Raw genomic sequence first — 20,211 nt, 5'->3', positions numbered from 1 at the left:
AGCAGGAAGGTATGAGTGGCATCCAGTATTTTTAGCTGGATGGAGGTCAAATTTTTGTAACAGTGACAAAGGGTCAAGCATATGCATGAGGAAAGTCATCTCTGGCTATTGGTAGAATCACCCTTCACCACATTGCCAAATGAAAAGTTAAAACTGGATTCCCAGTCTTGCCTGAAAAACACTGAATGATGGGCTGCCGTGGGAACCCTCTTACTTCTTATGGCTTTATCAGACTGATTTACAGCTCAGTGCTGGCTTAAAGACTGAGCTTACTAAACAAAGTTCATATCCTGGGCCCGTACCGCGAAGCATATGTAAAACATTTCTGTCCTGGGGCCCACATTAGGGACTGAATTCTATTCCCTTGCACAAGACTTGGGGAACTTCAGGCAGATTAGGCCAACATTTCTTAATTGGGAACAATAAATAAAAGACAATATAACAATATGCCTTTGCACAATACCAACTGATTCTTTTACAAATTTGGCACACAGGATGTAAGAATGTGTGCTCTCCAATGTAAATAGTGCTTTTATTATAAATCTGAGTGTAAGAACAAGGTACACAAACAACATCCAGTCTTCAATCAGACGATGGTCTACAATCGATAATGTCTGAAGCTTTGTTTTTTGTCAAATACTTTAAGATACAACAGCTTAAAGTTATGAAAAGACAACTTTCTCTAATAATAATTAATCCTCGTCTTTCCTTGTCCACTCTTTTGTTAGATATCTAATTTTTTTCTTCTACATTAGAGAGTGTAGAAGGGCAGTAAAGTCTTTTAGAAAACAAGCAGAACCACAGCAAAATGAAACAAGATACCTCTATTTTGACCATGCCTGAACCAATATACAAAATGTCAATAAAAGTAAATTTATTCTTTATTATTATTAAATTTAAAGTATATATCACATTGTGAAAGATATTTTAGTAGCATAACAAAAACCAAGAAAAGAAACTTGATAAGCAGAAATCAATACAGAGGGTTTCTTCATTCCAAAATACTATCTAGCAGTACCCTGCTATAATCTAAATTGCCAAAGGGCTTTCAAATTCCAACAGTGAAAACCAGTTATAAAAAGAAAATAAATACTTGCAAAATACGTAACCCATAACCTCCCGCTCCCAACCACTTCGCTGCTCTGCAGAACTCTTCAGGCTAAGCATAAAAGCTTTTAGTAAATCTGCTGATATCCACACCCAAGATTAGTTTAAGATGTTTTTGCTCTTCCCATTCCTAGGAAAGAAGGAATGTACTTGCACTGCTCTTGACTCCAAGTGTGTATTTGACAGTCTTATATGCAAGCTAAGGAGAGCACTACAGACACAATCATAAAAAGGCTGGAAATTACTCTGAAAGGTCTGAAGAGCTTTATTTGTCATATGGGAAGGGTTTTCAGGTAGTTTTGCCTTGGACCAGTTAATGGCTATTTGAGTGAAGATTAATGAGCAGATGTACGAGATCTGCAGACAACATCAAGTGGGAGAAGCTGCCAGCATGCTCAGGGGATCTTGGTAAATAGGAAAGGGGGCAGTCAAAAAGTCAACACAACAATTTCAACAAATTCAGTAAAATTTCAACAAAGTCAAAAAAAGAAACTAAGTTTGTGAATACGAAGCAGGAAACCCAATTGGCAAAGAGCACCAAGGACAAGAAGTGGCTCACAGGAGGGGTCGACAAGGTGGAGTTACAGCACAAAGCAAAGTCTCGCCCCTGTGCTGACAGGAGCAGAAGAAGTAACTACTCTGTGCTATTGACCCCCAGTGAGGCCTCCACTGGAGATCACAAACTGAGAAAACATGCTGCTGAAGAAGAGCAGGAGAGGAATGATGGGCTACAGTACATCACCTACTGAAGGTGAAGCTGAAAAGAAGATCCCTGCCTATTATCTAGAACCTGCAATCAGGAATCTGTTAAACAGTTAATTTGAGAGACGTATCTAAAATCATGGAAGTATACTCTTACTATTACAGTCTACTTTAGAAACACACTGACTACGTCAAATCCAGTAAATTAACTTCAAGGAAATACACTTGCATTTTCGAATCAGTTTTAATTAGGAAAAAACTGGTTGGAAGCTTCACAACGGTGGCATTAAGCCATAAATCTTAACTCATAGTGAATAATTCCACTAACCCAAATGGGCAATATTAAAAAATACATTTACACTCAAATCCTGCATTCACATTCTATTTTTAAGATTCCACAGGCACCTGGAGCACCATATTGGCAGGTTATGCAAGTAATTACTCCTGCTAAAAACAAAGATGCAAATGGTCTTAGCATATACATAAATAAGTTCACTAAAATGATGCAATTTTATAATATTTTGACTCTGAAGTTCACTTGCTTTTATGTACCAAACTGATACATACTTGTCTGCATTCTTTGCCACTTTTGATATTAATTTAGATGTTGATGCTACTCTCAGCAGCTTCTTACGACTGTCATCTGAACTCTCCCAAGCACTGTGAGGTTTTTCGGCAGTCAAGGATTTCTTTATGCTAGAAGAAACAGAAATGTATTTTAAAATGACAAGATAATAAGTTAACAGTAACTGGAACTGGTATGCAATGGACAGATCAAGCAGCAGGAGACAAAAGCAGAGCTAGGTCTTCCTTCAAGCTGAAGCATGAAACAGGAAAAAAAGATTAGTCAAAAAGTTCTAACTGGATGAATGAAAACAATTGAGCAAGACAGTTGCCAAATGTTTTTTCCATTCCTTTCCACTTCTAAATGCTCTTACATAAGGACTTGAACAAAATAACTCTACACTTCATTACTATATTGCTAACGAATTACAAAAGCGGAAAAAAAATGAGACTACAGTATATTAGCCTTGAACAATAAATTATTTTTAAAAAAAATCACTTAAGAAGGTAACAAAGAAGAGTAGAAAATTTTTCCCTTATTAACTGTTCACCAGCTTTAACACACTGATTTCTGAGGCAGAACAGTTCTATCAGATTACAGTTTCATATGGTTTTTTTGCAGATAGCACATTCTAAACCACATTAATGGTTTTAATCTTTTTGAAACAAATGTCTCAAACTTCTTGCATGAACAAGGCAAGCTAGGTTTGGCCCAATACTACAGACGATTAAATCCACAAATTCTGATACAATTTTTCAGCAATCTTATTGTAGCCAATTTACACTAATGGGAACCTGCAAGTTTTGCAGTCACTAGTTCATTAGTTTCACACGCATCTTAATCATGGAAAAGATGTTCAAAAGTCAGCTAGCCCAAATTATTCTTCAACCAGCTGATTTGGTCTGCATATGTCCTGCTAACAGTATCATACTTCATCCCGTCAGAAACGCTTTTTGCAGGAGTAAGTCCTGAACTGCAACCTTAGAAATGGCAAGCTCCTTCCACAGCACCTCAAGAGGCTGAAAGGTCCTGTGACAAACAAGTTAATCAAATCAAGTTAAACCACTAGGAGACTAAAAAAATGCATTTATTTTTTCCCCCCACACTGCAAAAGATTAGTAAGTGAGACTTCAGACAAACACCTTTACAGTGAGATACCAGGCAGGAGAACAACAGGCCACAAGTTCAGCTTCAGACAACTTAAGAGTTTGTGCAAGACATGGAGACAGAGCCTTTATGGAGTGTTATAACATGCATCAGTCAAGTGAAAGTTTAAAATACTTATTAGAGCTGTGAATTTGAGCAATGCAAGACAACATAATCTTGTGAACTACGGTAAATTTCAGAATAATAAATTTCATTCATTTAAGAGCTTGTTTCAGTCTCCTTAATGCCAAACAGTAAAAGAAAATTTCATACCTTCCAAAACAATAAAGTGATAATGAACCAAAAAAAAAAAAAAAAAGAAAAAGAAACCACATCGAGTGATCTGCATAGTTTTGAAACTCAGAAGTAATCACCCAAATCTTAAAATCCATTTCCTTGATTTTAGAAAGCCTCTAAAAAAAAAAAAAGTATCATTTTTTCTGTGCCTGATTCCCACTAAAATGAGAGGTAAAATGAGAGGGAACTTAGAGGCAATATTAAATAAATCTCTATGTTCATTCAAGTCAAGCAGTTCTATGATTTGGGTGTAAAACCAGAACTTCAGTCATGTAAAGAATCAAAATAAAAGTAAAGTGAATCACCCTGCAACCTAGCAGGAATTCAAAAGGGAAGGGCCACAAAAAATATTTCAAACTGCAGATACTTTATAGAATAATTTGAGAAGAAAAATTCCTGAAGGAAGAGTTGCAATGATACTAGTATTTAACAAATGCTGTTACGAGATACAGTAAATGGCCATGTGCAAAATACACTCCACAATTCAGCTATGCTAGACAAAACCTATGAAGTGTATTTTGAGAAGGATCAAGTCAGAGTCATCATTAAATATTTTATAATAATGACTGATTAGAGGTAATCTACCATATCAGGATTTTAATCACAGAGAACATAAAATCTTTGTAATCTTAAAAATCTACTCCAAAATGGCATTTTTACATATTTGCTCTTTTGTAATGCATGTTGAATGCATCTTCTCTAGCACAAAAAATATCAAACATTTATTAACTTGATCATGAGATTGGAACTATTTCACATGACTTGTTGTCAAATATGAACTCAGTATCATTACAATAATTTTCTAGTTCTGTACTGTGCACTGTGAAAACCTTTTAGCTGGAGCAGAACTCTTGCTTTCTTGAGTTTGCCTGTGTGTTTGGAGAGTCTGTGAGGAGGGCTGGGGAGAAGGTGATGCTTGAGTTTGTGGACTTTGATCATTAGAATGAGATTCCTCTTTTTTTTCTTTCTGTCCTGGAGGTTTTTCCTTCTTTTTTTCTGTACCGCTGTAAAATAAAGTATAACATAGGAGGAAAAAAAAAAAAAAAGAGAATAAGCAAATAAATTAAAAAGGTGGGAGAAAATGCCCTCTGTGAAAAGATATACCTCTCTGTGAAACTATACCTCTTTCTGGACATGTGTGGTATCGCTTATGTTTGCGCTGTCACCAAACGAGTGAAATGCTGCTGTTGGTCCCTGGGCTCTCCCTGGCTGCACCAAAGTTCAAAGCAAATCATCCCTGAAAACTCATCGCTGTTTTGATCTGTAGTTGACTAACATCAGACTGTCTTGTCACTTCTTTAATGCCTTCAGTAAACAACAGCTAAGAATACATATTTATTTTCATAGTGCTGTATTTATTAGGTTAACATTTGAAACAGCTTTAAATGCATGTTATTAATAACCTTAAATTCATTAAGAACCTAAAAAAATGTCCACTAAGTAAACATAAAGATTAATTAAAAGGCTCTCCTATAAAAAAGCATGCTTTGCAATATATTGAATCACACAAACAACAGCAGGACCTGAATGAGAAGAGTATTCTGTGGTACATGACCGTTTCTTTTTTAAGATTTAAAAAAACAAAACAAAAAAAACCTTCCAAGATAAATTTCTCAGTGAACAAACAAAGCTAGATACAAACACTGGCTAAAAAGCAAAACCAAAGATTTTTCTCTTAGGTTCAAAATAATCTGCAAAGTAAAAAAGAAATATCTTTCTGAAGGGGAGAATCCAGATTTCTATTCCCTTACACCAATTCCGCCCTGAGCCCTTGTACAATCTTAATTGTGTTTCGATTTACCTTTCACATAAAAAACCAAAGAAAAACAGTAAGACATTATTCAAAATAAATGAATAAAAATGGGCACCTGATTTTAACATACCATTCATAAGATTCTCTTTTTCTTTCATTCGTTATTTCAGTTAAAGTATATAATCTACCACCGAGACAAAGCCCTCAACTCTTATATGAGTTCAACTTTTCTAAATGCTTCCAAACAAGCATTGAAGAACAGGTCAAAACATGAAAAATAATAAGAACCCTGAAATATTTTTATAAAGTTCACTCAGAATTTCTTCTGTAAACCATATTAACTAGCTAAAAATGTCAGTATAATCCATCAAAGTTACATTTTCTTTTCAGAAAAACAGATGAAAACAAAACAGAAAGAGCTTTCACATTTCTTGAGGGCATGTATGTGATCATAGAGAACAAAGCTTGAAGAACTGTGGTGTTTTAGTTAATAATTTATAGTCAGAAGTCCTTAATTAACTAGAAGCATAAAAATTATTATTTTTTAATCAAAAGACTTAGCTTGCATTGCTGGATGCAAAAGCACACTACAAAATCTTAATCTTTTCACAGTCTGTGGCAAGAAATACAGTACAGTGAAATTAATTCTCACAATCTCTTATCACTAAAGAATCTTTTCACTAAAGAAAACAAGTGCGTCTATTTCTGCTCCGACAGGTACACTCATAGACCTATGCATTCACTCTCCCATAAACACAGGATTTCTCACAAGTCCATCTACTAGGACAGAGGTTCTTTGTTTTTCTTGTTCGGTTGTTTTGTTTTGGTTTTTTTTAAGAAATCATCTTTCAGAAAGACATGCTTCCAATTTTCCCTTTCCCTCTACTTAGGGATTTCAAAATACAGTCTAATAATAGTAAAAGAGATGAGGGAAGAAGGAGAGAGAAAACATAAGCATAATGACTTCCATAACTCCAGCTTGCAAGTCTACAAAGAATGGTCCTACTTGGTCAGAACAACAGCTCACCTGGCACCATGCTCTGTCTCTGACAGTAGCATAAGAGAGTTCATCAGTGAGGTCATTATCTGCAGTCTCTTTCGCTACACTTTTTGTAATACCCTGTTTATAATGACACACCAGCAATCCTGCAATTCACCTCTGCGTTCCTCCAGCAGGCTCAGGCGAATACCACCTGCTGATAGCAGCACATCATCTAACTTACCAATTTGTTCTCATATTTTCTGTGTTCTTACCCAAACGCATTTAGCTCATCTGATCCATCTCCCAGAAACCACAGGTTAAGTGCAGGAATCTCTTCAATGTCTTCACCAAGCTCGCCAGCTGCAGACTATCCATTTCACACCTTTGTCGTTAGGTTCACTCCATAACTTTTCTGTTGGGTCCCAAGAATTACTGGACCACTCTGGTTTCTCTATGGGTTGCAGCACAAGGTATACCTTGGGTTCCAACACAGTGCTTTTACCTACCACCAGGTTGCAAGTGGGCTTCTTTTTTTGACTGCCATTTTATATTGAAAGCAAATTATGTAGACATATGGCAGTCTGAGTATTGAGTATCTTTGTGCTGAATTTATTTGGTTTGCTCACTTCTGCCAAAATCATCAGCTTAATTGTATTATGACTGGCTATTACAGAGCGGATCTCCCACTAATACCTCTTCAAGTAAGCCTTGTGCAACAACTGAAACCAAATCAAACCCAGCACCTTTTCTTGTGGGTTTCTAAAGACTAGCTGTTCCGGGAAGCAGTCATTTAATGCATCCAAAAATTCTTTCCAAATCCCAACTCAATGAGGCATTTCTTCAGTCTACATGAGAGTAGCTGAGAGTTATTGCTATCTGTCCTAATTTTGCAGATGCTCTCATTTCACTTAGCACAATGTCTCATCCTTTGGACCACAACACATTGGCAGCTACTGTGGAGGGTGGTCACTCTGAAACATGAAGACTATTCTTACTAGAAGCTGTTTTCAGAAGAATGTTTAGTCCTAAGAAAAACGATCAAACGGGTCTCTGTGACAGTCATCTGCACTACAAAGTACAAACCTGTTTCCAGCTCTGGTGATACACAAGGTATGCAGCATGTTTTTTGTTGTAAAGTGTTTCGACACCTCTATCGCAAGTCAGTGCCAGACTGTAGGGCTGAAATTTTCCCAATGTGTACATGACTTTATCTCTGTCAATGGGACATCATCTGCCTGTGTTTGCAGTACATTCCTGGGCTCTGATTTAGTGACAGCTGATATTTTAGCATAACTTTGTTGAAATGAGATGTGCTGCTGCTGTGCAGCTACTGAGCCATCAGATTACCTCCATGATCTCAGTGTTGAGGTTGGTAGAACATGGATGAAACAGTCCAGGAAATGAAACTGTTTATTCACAGAAGAAATTCTCAGAGATGGCAGGTCTACAGAGGCCAGAGCCCCAGAAATGTACAATATTAAGACTGCATGAAACACAGACACTAAACGTCAACAATAGTAACAGTCTGGACACACGCAGGCCTTCTGTTTTTTGTGACTAGATGTACAGCTACACAAATTTAGAATATGAAAAACTAAAGGCAGGCTATGGGATCTGTTTGGTAACTAAAGCATAGTTGTACATCAACAGATGACCATGTCTACCTGCTGCACCAGTTCAACCTCCAGCCTGAAGAAAAGCCTGGACAAGCTGAGGTGAAGCATCCCACAACCAGCTGATACTCTCCTCTGGCCTCCCTCCTCTTCACCATGACAGGAGTGTTAGAAATAGACATGTTTATCCTGACTTTGTTAAGGAAATGGAACTACAATTGACATTCACTTATGTTTCTACCAGGAACACTATTTGGTACTGAACAGTTTCGCTGTCATTAAAAAACACACACGGACAAAGTCTGAGAGTAGACATTCTTTCACCTTTCTTGAGTTGCTAATTTCACAAAAGGGCAAGTCTATTTTCTTCCAAATACCACACAAATCTCATGAAAGAATGTATAAAGACAAGAGAGTAAAAGGAACTGCTGGAAAGATAACTAAGGCGTGGACTTAGGCCTTCCTAAAACAAGCCTTGAAGAAGGGAGTTGCACATCTTCAGCTGCACTAGAAGCACCAAAACCTCCCCTGGACAGTCATTTGGGGGCCTAGGGAGAGACGCCCTCTGCATATTAAGGTCTTCCTCTTTTGGCCTATTCAGGTCTTCTTTTAAAGACCTTAACTCAGATGAAAGGGACGCCGGCCACTCCACTCTGCTCTTCTTCTGTAGTCAAGTGTTGAGCCGCCAATGAATCAAAGAGGTGATTCACCGCAAACACAAGCTGAGCACCACGGGAACCGGACTGGTTCTCATCAAAGTGCCAAGAGCCACAGGGGTAAGATTAATGGAAAAGTGCTAACTAAGAAATACCTTCCTGCAGGAATGTCTTTTGTCCTAGTGCCTGTCACACTAGATAGACATACAGTGATCACTTTCTGATCTATCGTTGAAAAGTAAACATAAGGAATCAGCAAAAAGAGAGACAGGCAATGGTACACAATGAAGAGCGAAGAGCAGGGCATTACCCTTGCTTTCCAAATTCCAAAGGGCACTAAAGCTTTTTCTGGTTTGTTCTCATCCAGTTTATATTTGCATGCAGCATTTTTATTCCCTGAAGTATATAATTTCCCTGTCTTGTTGTATAGCACAGTATTTACATCCACACTAGAAGATAAATCAGCCACTGGAGTTACCAGAGCACTCTACAGAGGCCAAGAATTTGTTCACGTAATTCACCACAGTTATACATTAGAGTATTCTCTGCCCTGTGGCTACATCTGGCAGCCTGCTCTTCCCGACAAATAGAAATAGGTGCAAAACCTACTGATTAAAGAAGCCATGCAATCACTATCTAACAGATCCACAGAAGAAAGTAGTTACAGAAACGCTTTGTTTACTGTATGCAGCTGAAATCATCACATGGAGGGAAAAAAAAGTTACTGTTTGGTGCTTAGCTCATTTAATTTACAAATACTCAAACAGTGTTATTTCTACGTATTTGAGATCTGATACAGATATTCTTCATAAAGACTAAGTAGCCATATTTTGGGTTAAGACTTTCTGCACAAAACTGTAACTTCTGTCTTACACAATTCACTATTGTTTCATAGCCATTTTGCTGTTGCCTACTATTTACACTTCAGACAATGAAGTCAGTTTTGTCCTTTAATTTCCTTGGAAAAAAAAAAAAAATATGCAGATGAATACCAGAAGAAAAAATTTTCCATTTGTATTGGACATACATTTGCCCATTCTGTCCCCTAGTGAGAATGCATTTTGGACACTGGACACTATAGAAATAGTCTCCATTTATGAGTTTTTTTAGAACTTTGCTGTAAAGCAGCCCAACAACATGGTTTATTTGTGCCTTACTAGACTTCAGGAAGCTCTGCTGAGGGTCACACCGAGGTAAAAATCAAACTCTTAGTCTCTTTGTTTTTTCAAAAAAAAAAAAAATTTCAATTTTAATAACAAGTCAGTACCTTTTTGCAGCAGATGAAAGAGTTTCTTTTCTGGCAACAGAAACAGATGAACTGTGGCTTGTTTTCCTGCTTCCTGTACTCCCATTAGTTATACAGGACATCGAGATTGCTTCTCGGAGGCTTGGCTGACCTAGGTAAAAAAAAAATATTGAAAAAACACAAGGTTTTACAGCATTATCCAAAGATCCATCTGAAAAACCAGAAGCTCTCAGATGTGGACCTGGTATCACACAGCAGCAGCCCCAGCATTCAGGACAACCATCTGGCCTATATCCAGTCACATATATTCATGAAAGCCTTCACCTAAGCAGCTGGAGATGGGAGACCTGGGACACTAAGACCAGCAAGAATGTGCTCTGAGAGAGGTCAGCTTCTCTACTGCCATGCTGCCAGCAAATACTTTAATTCAGTGATATGTCACATCTCTTTCCAGTTGTGATCCACAGGGAGAATTACAGATCATGGCTAGCCTTGGGAAGCTGTTTAGCTCCAACAGCTGTGGGACAGTAGATTTGATTATTTTAACTCTTATTGTTCAAAACCATCGTAGCTCAGATAACACCACATGAGGTTTGTTGTTTTCAATTTGTTTTTCACTAAAGTTCAAAGAAGTTGCAGACAGAAGCCCTCTCTATACTGAAAGTTATTAAGTTGTTTAAGAGTTGTGAGTCTAAGAATTCAAAAATCCAGTTTTTCAGCTTGTTTTCAGCTGCCCCTTCCATCTTAAAAAGGTATCAACCTTTGAGTATATGCCCTATGCTATAGTTATTAAGTTTCTGATATAGTTCACTCCGTAGAACATCTGCCACATCCAGTGAACATTACAGACTCCCACCAGGGATGAATCAAGACCGTATATGTGAAGAAGGCTGGTGTCTGTCAGATGCCCACTTCACTCACTGCAGAAGTTTGAAACTATGCAGTGAATGTGGGAGGGGATTGCAAGGAAGACAGTGGGGGGGCCTAGGGGGGGACAGAAGGCTCTTCTATTTAAAGAGTTGAACACTAGCATGGTAATTGGCTCCCAGACCATCACTGAAATACAAGGCATTTTTTTTTTTTCTCTTTCCACTAATCGTGTGTGTCTGCTTTTTTTTTGTGCCTGTCTTATTTCTAAGGTCTTACTTAGAAAAGAGTTTTGCCCCCTCCTCCCCCAAGTGCTAAACTTGTGCTTTTCCCCTCTGAAGCATTACACGCTCTGAAAAAAATCCCTGGGCTAATCTCACATGAAGCATCCAAAAATCAGCAGTCACTTTTGACCCCATCTCCATGCCACATCCCCATTTCACAAACAGCAAGTTGTTACTGCATCCATCTCATGGGGTCATGATGTCCAGTCACTCTGACTTCAGCAACAAGCACAAAGGACATGACTGACAGGAAAATAACAGGTCTGTGCTCATGGCAGGCTTGGAATAGTGAGAGATAGATAAGGCATGAGGCCACACATTAAAGACAAGTGAGGAGTAAAAAAGCAGTCAGGAAGAATTGACTGCTCTGTGCACAGAGGGCAAACTCACACAGATGCATCATTTGAACACCACCAGCATTTGGTCCATTTGTCACATCGCAGCTCTATCAGGCAGGCTGAGAGGCAAATTAATTCTTATTTTAAACAAGCACTTTACACAGAAGAGATACCCATCCAGGGAATATTAGATTTCAGAACTATTTGGATGAAGGCACAAATGGGCTGACCTGCACTAACTATATACTGCTTCAAACACACCATGCAGCATGTGACCACATCTGAAATTCAGATCAGGAAAGCCAAAAGGAGCATGCAGAATATCCCAGGCAGAAATGAGAATAAAGGAAATTTGAAGAAAGTAAAGACACACTTAAATACAGAAACACTGCAAATATCATTATTCTTCCTAAATTCTGCGTAAATCAACTTAGCGTGATTCCTTCCAATCGGTACTTCTTAGAGATAGTTTTATTTGCAACGTACACATTTGGAATACAGATTTTAAAAGTTAATATACTGTAGAAAATATCTGAAGCTCAAGAGATTTTTACCCTCCTGTGTAACTTAGATGCAAGAACAAAAGTAGATGAACTTAAAAAGCACTTTTAGTAAAGCCTATAAATTGGCTTCTTTTATTTTCAGTGACACAGTAAATCATCTTCTTTGTGGAGATGCATAGAATCAAGGCCTATGATTCACTCTTGAACTGCATATGACCTTAACATCTATGTCTGCTCATCGTAATAGATCAATGCCTCTCCAACCAGCACTAGCATGGCTTTCCAGAAACGTGAACTGGGAGACATAATAGTGGTAATTCTCAGTATGCTGAGGAAAGCATTCAGTGGAAAGTATACAGAACAACAGTGTTACAGACACTGTACAGGAACTTAATACGATGGGGAATAAATTGCTCTGTTTTCTCAAGCAAGGAGCATATTGCTATTTTGTTCACTGACGACATCTAGAATTATTCCTCCTACTCGATATGAAAAGCGTTAGTGCCTGCTTACCTCCAAGGACAAAATTGATCACAAATAAAACTGTACATCAATGCATACTCAAGACAGGAATGTATGCTGCTCCACGCAATAATCATTAAAAAAAAAAGAATCTGTATGGCAGTTATTGGGTTATTTGTTATTTCAGTAAAGTGGATGTTGACAGTAGATGAAGATTTTTGAATCAAAGCAAAAACAGTTTTTGTAAAATGACTAACAATTACACATAACCCAGATTTCTTGAATCATTCATTTTTTGAAAAAGTGATCAAAATATTTGGACACAGACTGAAATATCAGTACCTAGGAAAAACTGCACTGACAGATTTTTTTCTAGTGTCAAAAATATATGAGGCTTTCTTACACTCTAGAACAAAATCTTGGTTGTTCAACAGTTGAGTGTGTCACACTCAGTGCACGATGCAATGTAAAAAATAACAAAAACAATGAAAAAATAAACCAACCAAAAACCCCCAAACCCAACACCCCTAAGAAACAAGCCCCATTCCAGACTCTCTCTGTATTCCATTTCAACTAGATATTCAAAAGTGACCTTTAGAATACCTATTTTTAAACGGAAAAAAAAAATTAAAAACTCAAGTAATCATCTGCAATTATATGTAAAGAAAATGCATTTAAATTTTAAGCTGTGAGAAGAAAGGGCAAGGTTAAGCCCTGTGCACATCCCAGGCAGTGGAGCAGAGAAGCCTGGCTGCCCACGGGGTCAGGCACACAACTGGGATCTTCCCAGCTGGGCCAGAAGCCCAGGGAAGCTGACCCACCAGTCCATACCACACAGCTCTCTTCATGACTTTTAACCAGGGCATCCTATAGTCAAAAGATGTCAAAAATTAACAACGCTATAACCTTTTTCACTGCAGAGATAGTCCTTCATAGCAGCAAGCAACTTTGCTTCAGAGACTTGGGAAAAAGCAAGGCGGCACAGGAGAACACAAATTCCAGATCAATAGACTAAAACAATTGAGTTCTCCCAGCATTCGGATTGCACATCTCTGCCAATATCATGTCATATGTCACCTGCTAGCATAAACAGTCTGAAATTTTTCAGACTGAATAGCACTCAGTATTATCTGTGAGTTTGGAACAAAAGCCAGACATAAACTGAACATCAAATGAAAGCCAGCGTATGGTGACCAGGATTAAAGCCAAATTGTCAGAGATCAAAGTCATAAAAAAATGTCTTTTATGGGTAACAGATTCATCTCTGTTCTGATAATTTTCATAGAATAGTATCTGTTGGGTTTAAAAGAAGCATTTCATTAACATCTGTCAAGTATACAAGTGTTTGAATGAAAGATAAGTAGGATTAGAAAAAACAGACCACAATAAACCAAGAATCTATTTCCAACTCTTTATCAGCCTTGATTAGCTAACTAGGGAAAAACTGAAGCCAAGCTGTAAGAGACAGTGTTAAGTTTTGAAAATGTGTGTCCTGTGATAACATGATAGCTTTTCCTTCCAAACATACATATAAGGTACTGGAGCTGAAGATCAGTTAGTAATACACTTATTTTTCCCAAACCCAAAAGTTACAGGTTTTTTATGCTAAAATATAGCTTACTATGTTATTAATTGGAACAACAATTTGCTTGATATCTTTGTATTTGCTGATATCCTGACAGGTAAACTGCCTTTCTTCCAAAGAAAAAACAAACTCTTATTTCTCTTCTTCAGGTCATTTCAGTTTAAAGTCAGTAGCTGAAGCTACATTAAAATAACTTCTCTGGACACTTCATTCAAGCGGATTTAAAACAAAAATCTCAAAAAATTATGTGTTATTAAAAAAAAATATATTTACTTATACTGCGGGTATTTTTTTTTAAGCTTACCTTTTTTTTTTTGTTAATACAATAAGGCATAGAATATCCAAGTCCTTCAATAATCTTAGACTACTTCATTTTCAGCAAAACTTGACAAAGATTTCTGTATTTCAAATACATTACATGCCTAGGGGTTTTGCGCAAATAAAACTGACGGCTTTGAAGGACAGAAACCCAATTTAGTACGCCTACTGAAGGAGCGTACAGTGTGTGTTCAACCACAATATTAGTCACCAGAGAACCCACACAGGTGAGCCACAGAAAAACAGACTGAAATAGTACTAAGTGTAGCAGAACATGAGATTTTACCTGCACTTCCTTCCTAAAATGAAGACATCAAAAACAAACTAGAAATTATGACAAATCCTAAATTTACTTCAAGATGTTATAACAAATTGTACCATCTTGAGATGCAAGTGAATCTCTCCCAATAGGTAGAGAAATTTACAACGTTAAGAGTAAATAAATATTTAATTAGTGATTTCCTACTAAATTTTTATAGCTAGTGACTTAACCTGTCAACACATATATTTCTTACTATAACTGATCCTCCTAGAGACATAAAACTAGTTTTTCAGGTGTTACGCTCTTAAGAGTTTAAGGGAGCCATGCCCCTGCTCTGACACTTGGCTCTTTGGGCAGGCATTTTAAAACCTCCTACCCAGCGAAATGGAAAACTTCTTTGGCATGGGATAGCCAATTGCTTATTCAAACCACATATAGCCCTTTTCCTCCTCCTCCCTGACATCTTTTTATTTTGCTATACTTTCCCAGAGGCACCATCTACTTCCTCAACCCATTACCAAATGAGCTGTACCCAAGCACAGGAAATAAAATTTTAACTGGTAATTTTAAACAATTTTATATACTGTGGCAAACAGTGATGAAAGAGTTATAAACAACAAGCAGATTTTATCTGAAAAAGTTAGCAGCACCATTTAACTCTTCCAACACTGCAATTCTTAGTTTAAGAAGCATCATTGAGAACAGCAGAGTACCGCTTGGGAGAATTTGCCAACACTGTTCAGAAACAGCACACAAATGCACAAAACATATCCAAAACTATAAGAAGCATATGGAAAAAGAGTAAGGACACTTATCACCACAACTGAAAAACACTCCTCTACAATGCTCTGAGTATCTTCTCCAATAAACAAGATTATTAGGTTACAGAATTTTTAAAAAAATAAAAATTAAAAAAAATGAACTTTCTTCTTCACTTCTCTTTTCTTAAACTTGGTTTAGCTGGTTAGTGACCCTCAGTTCACTAATGCCCTCTAGATCCAAATTCTTTGAATAAAGGAAAATATAAGAACACTATCAAGAACAGTAAGTATAACAGAAGAAAAATAAAATATTAAAGACAACAGAGGAGAAAATAGGAAAAAAATGGGAAAGAAATGCTGAAAAAATAATTTCAATGCAGAAAGAACAGATGGCACTTAAATCAATACCTGGAAAATCCATTAAGATCTCAAGAGTATCATTATTTGTTATGCGAGCATACAGCCTGCAGACTTCAATTGGACTATTCCCATGAGTGAAATGACACATGTACAAGCTTGTCAGTTTAGTTTCAATATCGTAGGTAAGAGCCTACATCCTACCTCTACCATAAGCATTTTCCTATCTACACTTCTACTTTCTGTTCCTTTAACATTTACTGATTAGACAATATAAACATGTACCCAGTTATTAGTACAATTCTGCACATTAAAATGTGTTAGGGTTAGAACCACAAATGCAACTCTATCTTAGGCTTTCATTAATGAAGCTTGCTGAACACCTGAAGTTATTTTTTGTTAATATAAAACAAAATGACTTAATGTTATTGAAATTAACCCATTGTTGAGATAAGGTAAAAATTACACCTGAAGTGCTTTGCTTTCATTAGTGCAATGAGATGGAAGCTGATGCAGGATACTACTTAGGATTTTTCTTACTGAAGAGACACACTATTTCACATGAGAGAAGGGAGCAGGAAAGGAAGGAAAACTCTCCGGGCTCCTATTATAAAAATCCACAGCACAAAGGAAAAAATAAAATAAAATAAAATTTTGAAAAAATATGCACTTCCAGTACATAGCTGCTTTTGCAGGTCCTCAAGATCACTGCTTTAAGTAAAATAAATTTGTCTCAGCCTACATGGTCATGGGAGACCCTCTCTGAAACTGCCACCCACTGTTTCAATTTGATTTTGTGAGTTGAATTTGCATATGAGTTATTTGATATCAATTCTTGTCCAAGCAATAGGAAATGTTCCTCCAAAGGTTTAACCTGTGACAAGCCTCCTCATTACTTCCAAGTCCAGAAAAAGGACATGAACTCTGTATTTCTCTACGGGCAGACATCAGATGTACTTTCTAGTAGATGGCCACTCTTTCAGGCAAGAGCTCATACCTCAGTGATATGATTAATCTGAGAGATTATACTGGTGCCACTGTGTGCCACAAACTTGTCTCCACACCCAGAGCCTGAGGGATGAATTCTCCTGTTACACACATTTTGACACCCTGGAAGATTTTAATAGTTTTACCAGGCACCAGCTGTGAGCCAATCTATCTTGCTGGCAGCCGCAAGTACCAGACTGCTTTATGCTTTCCTTTTCTTCGGTGTCCAGGTAATCTTTGGTTTTGGAACTTTTTGTGAATGTTAACAGCATCAATCATGCATCAACAGCAGAGATATGTGGCAACAAGAGTGCAGAGCTGCCAAAAGCAAAGAACTTCCCACCAAAAAAATTCTTCTTACCAAGCCATCTATTAAAGAAGAACAGAAAGAAAGAAAGAAAGATAGAAAGGGAAAAAAAAAAAACCAAAACCCCGCCATCTGACAAACACACTCCTACACTACGATCCCCCCAAACCCGGTAGCTGCTGGGGACTTGTTCTCTAATCAAGCCTTCACATTTCTAATCCTCAACACTATCTTTCAACCTGATAATTTCTCCTTTATGTAGTTATTCTTAGCTGTGTGCAGAGACAGACAAATAATACCGTAGCCTTATTATTTTGAAAAAAATTTCTCTATTTAGAATGACTTTGGATTGAGAGATACTAAAGAGGAAAACAAGCCACATGCGAAGACTCATAGTTTGCTTTTCACTGTGCAGTAAACACACATGGGCTGATTCTGTTGCAATCTCTACTAGAGATATTTTCCTCATACAGTATCTCCACTTCATGCTTTACTAGGAGGCACTAAGGTGGCTAAAAAACCCTCACCCTTTAACTTATTTCATACAGTTTGCAAATGACCTATCCCTGTATGAAAAGCAGCGTACTTCTGAGACAGGGCTAGACAGACAAAATCATAGGTAGTAACCTCCTGACTGATAGCCCATGGGTTAGAAATAAAAATCTACCTATGTCCATGCAAATTTTTTCACTGAAGATTAAGTTCAAAATAAGCATGCAACAGAAAAGCAGGAAAAAAGAAAAACAAAGACTACAAGGATAATGCAAAAAAATTTATCTTCAGCTATGGTTGATTCAATCTGTCAATCTAAAACAAAGGGATAAGAAAAATAAGAATAGAATCAGCTCACCAGACATGCAATGCAGACAAACTAACACAAAGGATGAAGAGATCTGGTTTTGCACTAAGTTGGGCCATCAATTCAGAATGAGAAAAATCAGTAAAAAAAGTGATCGGGATTTGGCCCTTTCAGCACAATTCACAGTCTGTCCACAACACTTATTTTTAGCCTATGAACAATCTCTCTTCAAAGCCACTGCTGAGGTGGTAACAAGAAAAAAAAAAAGAGGTTTTAGAAACTCATTTCAGCAGTTCAGCAGCACGTAGGAAAGACTCCCTTCAAGCTAGGTTAGATATCATCTCTTACTCAGATTAAAACTCATCTGTTTGCTGGAAAGGTTCAAGATGGCTTTTTCTGGTACTATAATTCTTGTAAGTTCAGTTTATTTTAAAAGTATTTATGTCACTGTGTTGCCATACTTCAAATTAAAAACATTTCTCTCAATGTATTCAGAAATATATACACATCTATTACCTTTACTCATTATTTATGTCAGCATGTATTTAAGGCTGTGAATCAAAGCCTCGGCATTTTTTTTTTTTAAAGAAAACCTACCTGTAATATTTACCATGAAACTGCAATTGTTGTAATGCAGAAATCCAGATTCTTCACAGGATCAAGAATACCAAAAAGAGTTTGAGGAATACGATTACCTTTGCAGCAACCATGACTCGACTAGTAAGAGCCTGTTACATACTCGTAAAATACTTCAAAGAAAAATTAACAATGACTTCCTTGAGTATTATTTTTGTATGACAATTCAGATCTTCTGCCAGTCCTACTCATTCATGAAAATAATATATTTCTCTTTGCTAAAAGATTTCAGGAGTTCTTTATCTATTAAATGAACTTAAAATACAGAAATCAAAAGCAGAACCTAAGGTATTGCAAAAAGCTATGTACGAACTTGTTTTGAAATATTTATTAAAATACTGATGTTTAAGTTTAAATCAACATTAATCTCAAGCTCATTCTTCAAGTCTAGTTATAGACTTGCACAAAATTCCAGTGACTACATATGAACATTTTCTTTTGTGATGTCTTTATACCATCTATATGCAGCTGTGATTTCACAATAAACAGTGAAGATAATGTGTTGCCTGATGGTATTAGGTAATTGAATACAATAGGGACACTTCCACCACAAATTAAATACAGTGCCAATTAGCCATAACTCATTTAAGTTCAATGTATTAGCTCATATGTGTACATCTCTGTCCCTGTCCCTATCTCTTTTTTCACAGTTACATGCTGTTGTCATTGATGAGTAAAGATATAACAGCATAAAGTTGAAGAGATTTAGATATTCCACCCCACCTCCCCAGAAATAATTTATTTTTCACTGAACAAATTCACCTGGAGAACTGGGTATGGCTCCAAGACCCCCAGTGTCCCAGTAAGGAGATGGCCCCAAGTCATTTTGCAGAACACAGCAAGTTTGCCCTGCCTGTGCACAGAGTTTGCTGGGTATTAGATAGCTCCAAGCCAAAGGTCTTTAGCCATGTTTGTGCATACCCCAGCTCCTCTGCTTTTAAATGGAAAGAATAAAGTCCTATGTTGCACATGTTTTGCCCACAGTTTTCCACTTGGACGTTTTCTTTTTGTTATAATGGAGAGCTGACAGCAAAGAGTGATTTAGTTGAAATACTTGCTAAAGATCTATTCACACAGAGTCAGAGAAGGAACTCTCAGTTTTCATGAGACTGGAGATGCGTATCAGGTAGACAAAAGCTGCATCTATAAGCAGGGATGACAACAGTCTACCATTTCGCAAGCAAGAGAGAATGGCAGGATTCAGAGCCCAAGCCAATTAAGCATCATCACTTCCTTCCATCTGGCAGAGAGACTGCAAAAACATTTAATTAAGGAATCTGATCTCTCTGCCACATCTAAAATAATTCAAACTTTCAGCATTTTCAAGCATTTGCATTTTCAGCCTGTATAATGCAGCCACCTAAACAAACATAGGCAGTTGTGTCAAGCCGTGTCAGTTCAGTGTTATATTGCCATTGGTGTAACGGGTGTGCCTCAAGGCAGAAATACAGGGATTGAGCCCAGAGAACTCTGCATTGCACGGTTTGATGGAGATACACGCATTTATGGTGAATTACAACTGTGAATTATCTGAAATATGACCTAACCTTTTATTTAATCGGAGGTCTACTATATACCACAAACATAGGCAGCTGTAGTTCTCTCTGAATACACAATTTTAAGTTGGAGTAAATTCAAATAATTTGATTTAAATAGTTCTCCAGAATAGAAAAGGAAA

The 20,211-nt window shown here is 37.2% G+C and overlaps 1 protein-coding gene across 1 annotated transcript in view; it reads right to left on the bottom strand.

Annotated features, from left to right (window-relative positions):
- LOC104163546 (echinoderm microtubule-associated protein-like 4) overlaps positions 1-20,211 on the bottom strand; it is a gene marked incomplete at its 3' end in the record, with an annotated part of 66,455 nt that overhangs the window by 45,331 nt on the left and 913 nt on the right. Inside the window, exons 2-4 of the mRNA XM_009702588.1 lie at positions 10,089-10,218; positions 4,648-4,821; positions 2,377-2,505 (exon numbers count right to left, since the gene is read on the bottom strand). Of these exons, the coding sequence (XP_009700890.1) occupies positions 2,377-2,505; positions 4,648-4,821; positions 10,089-10,189 (404 nt within the window). The remainder of the gene's footprint in view (positions 1-2,376; positions 2,506-4,647; positions 4,822-10,088; positions 10,219-20,211) is intronic.

This window comes from Cariama cristata, unplaced genomic scaffold (assembly GCF_000690535.1).
Source record: "Cariama cristata isolate BGI_N322 unplaced genomic scaffold, ASM69053v1 scaffold18290, whole genome shotgun sequence".
NCBI classification, from domain to species: domain Eukaryota; kingdom Metazoa; phylum Chordata; class Aves; order Cariamiformes; family Cariamidae; genus Cariama; species Cariama cristata.
This window is presented reverse-complemented; position numbering and strand designations above follow the sequence as displayed.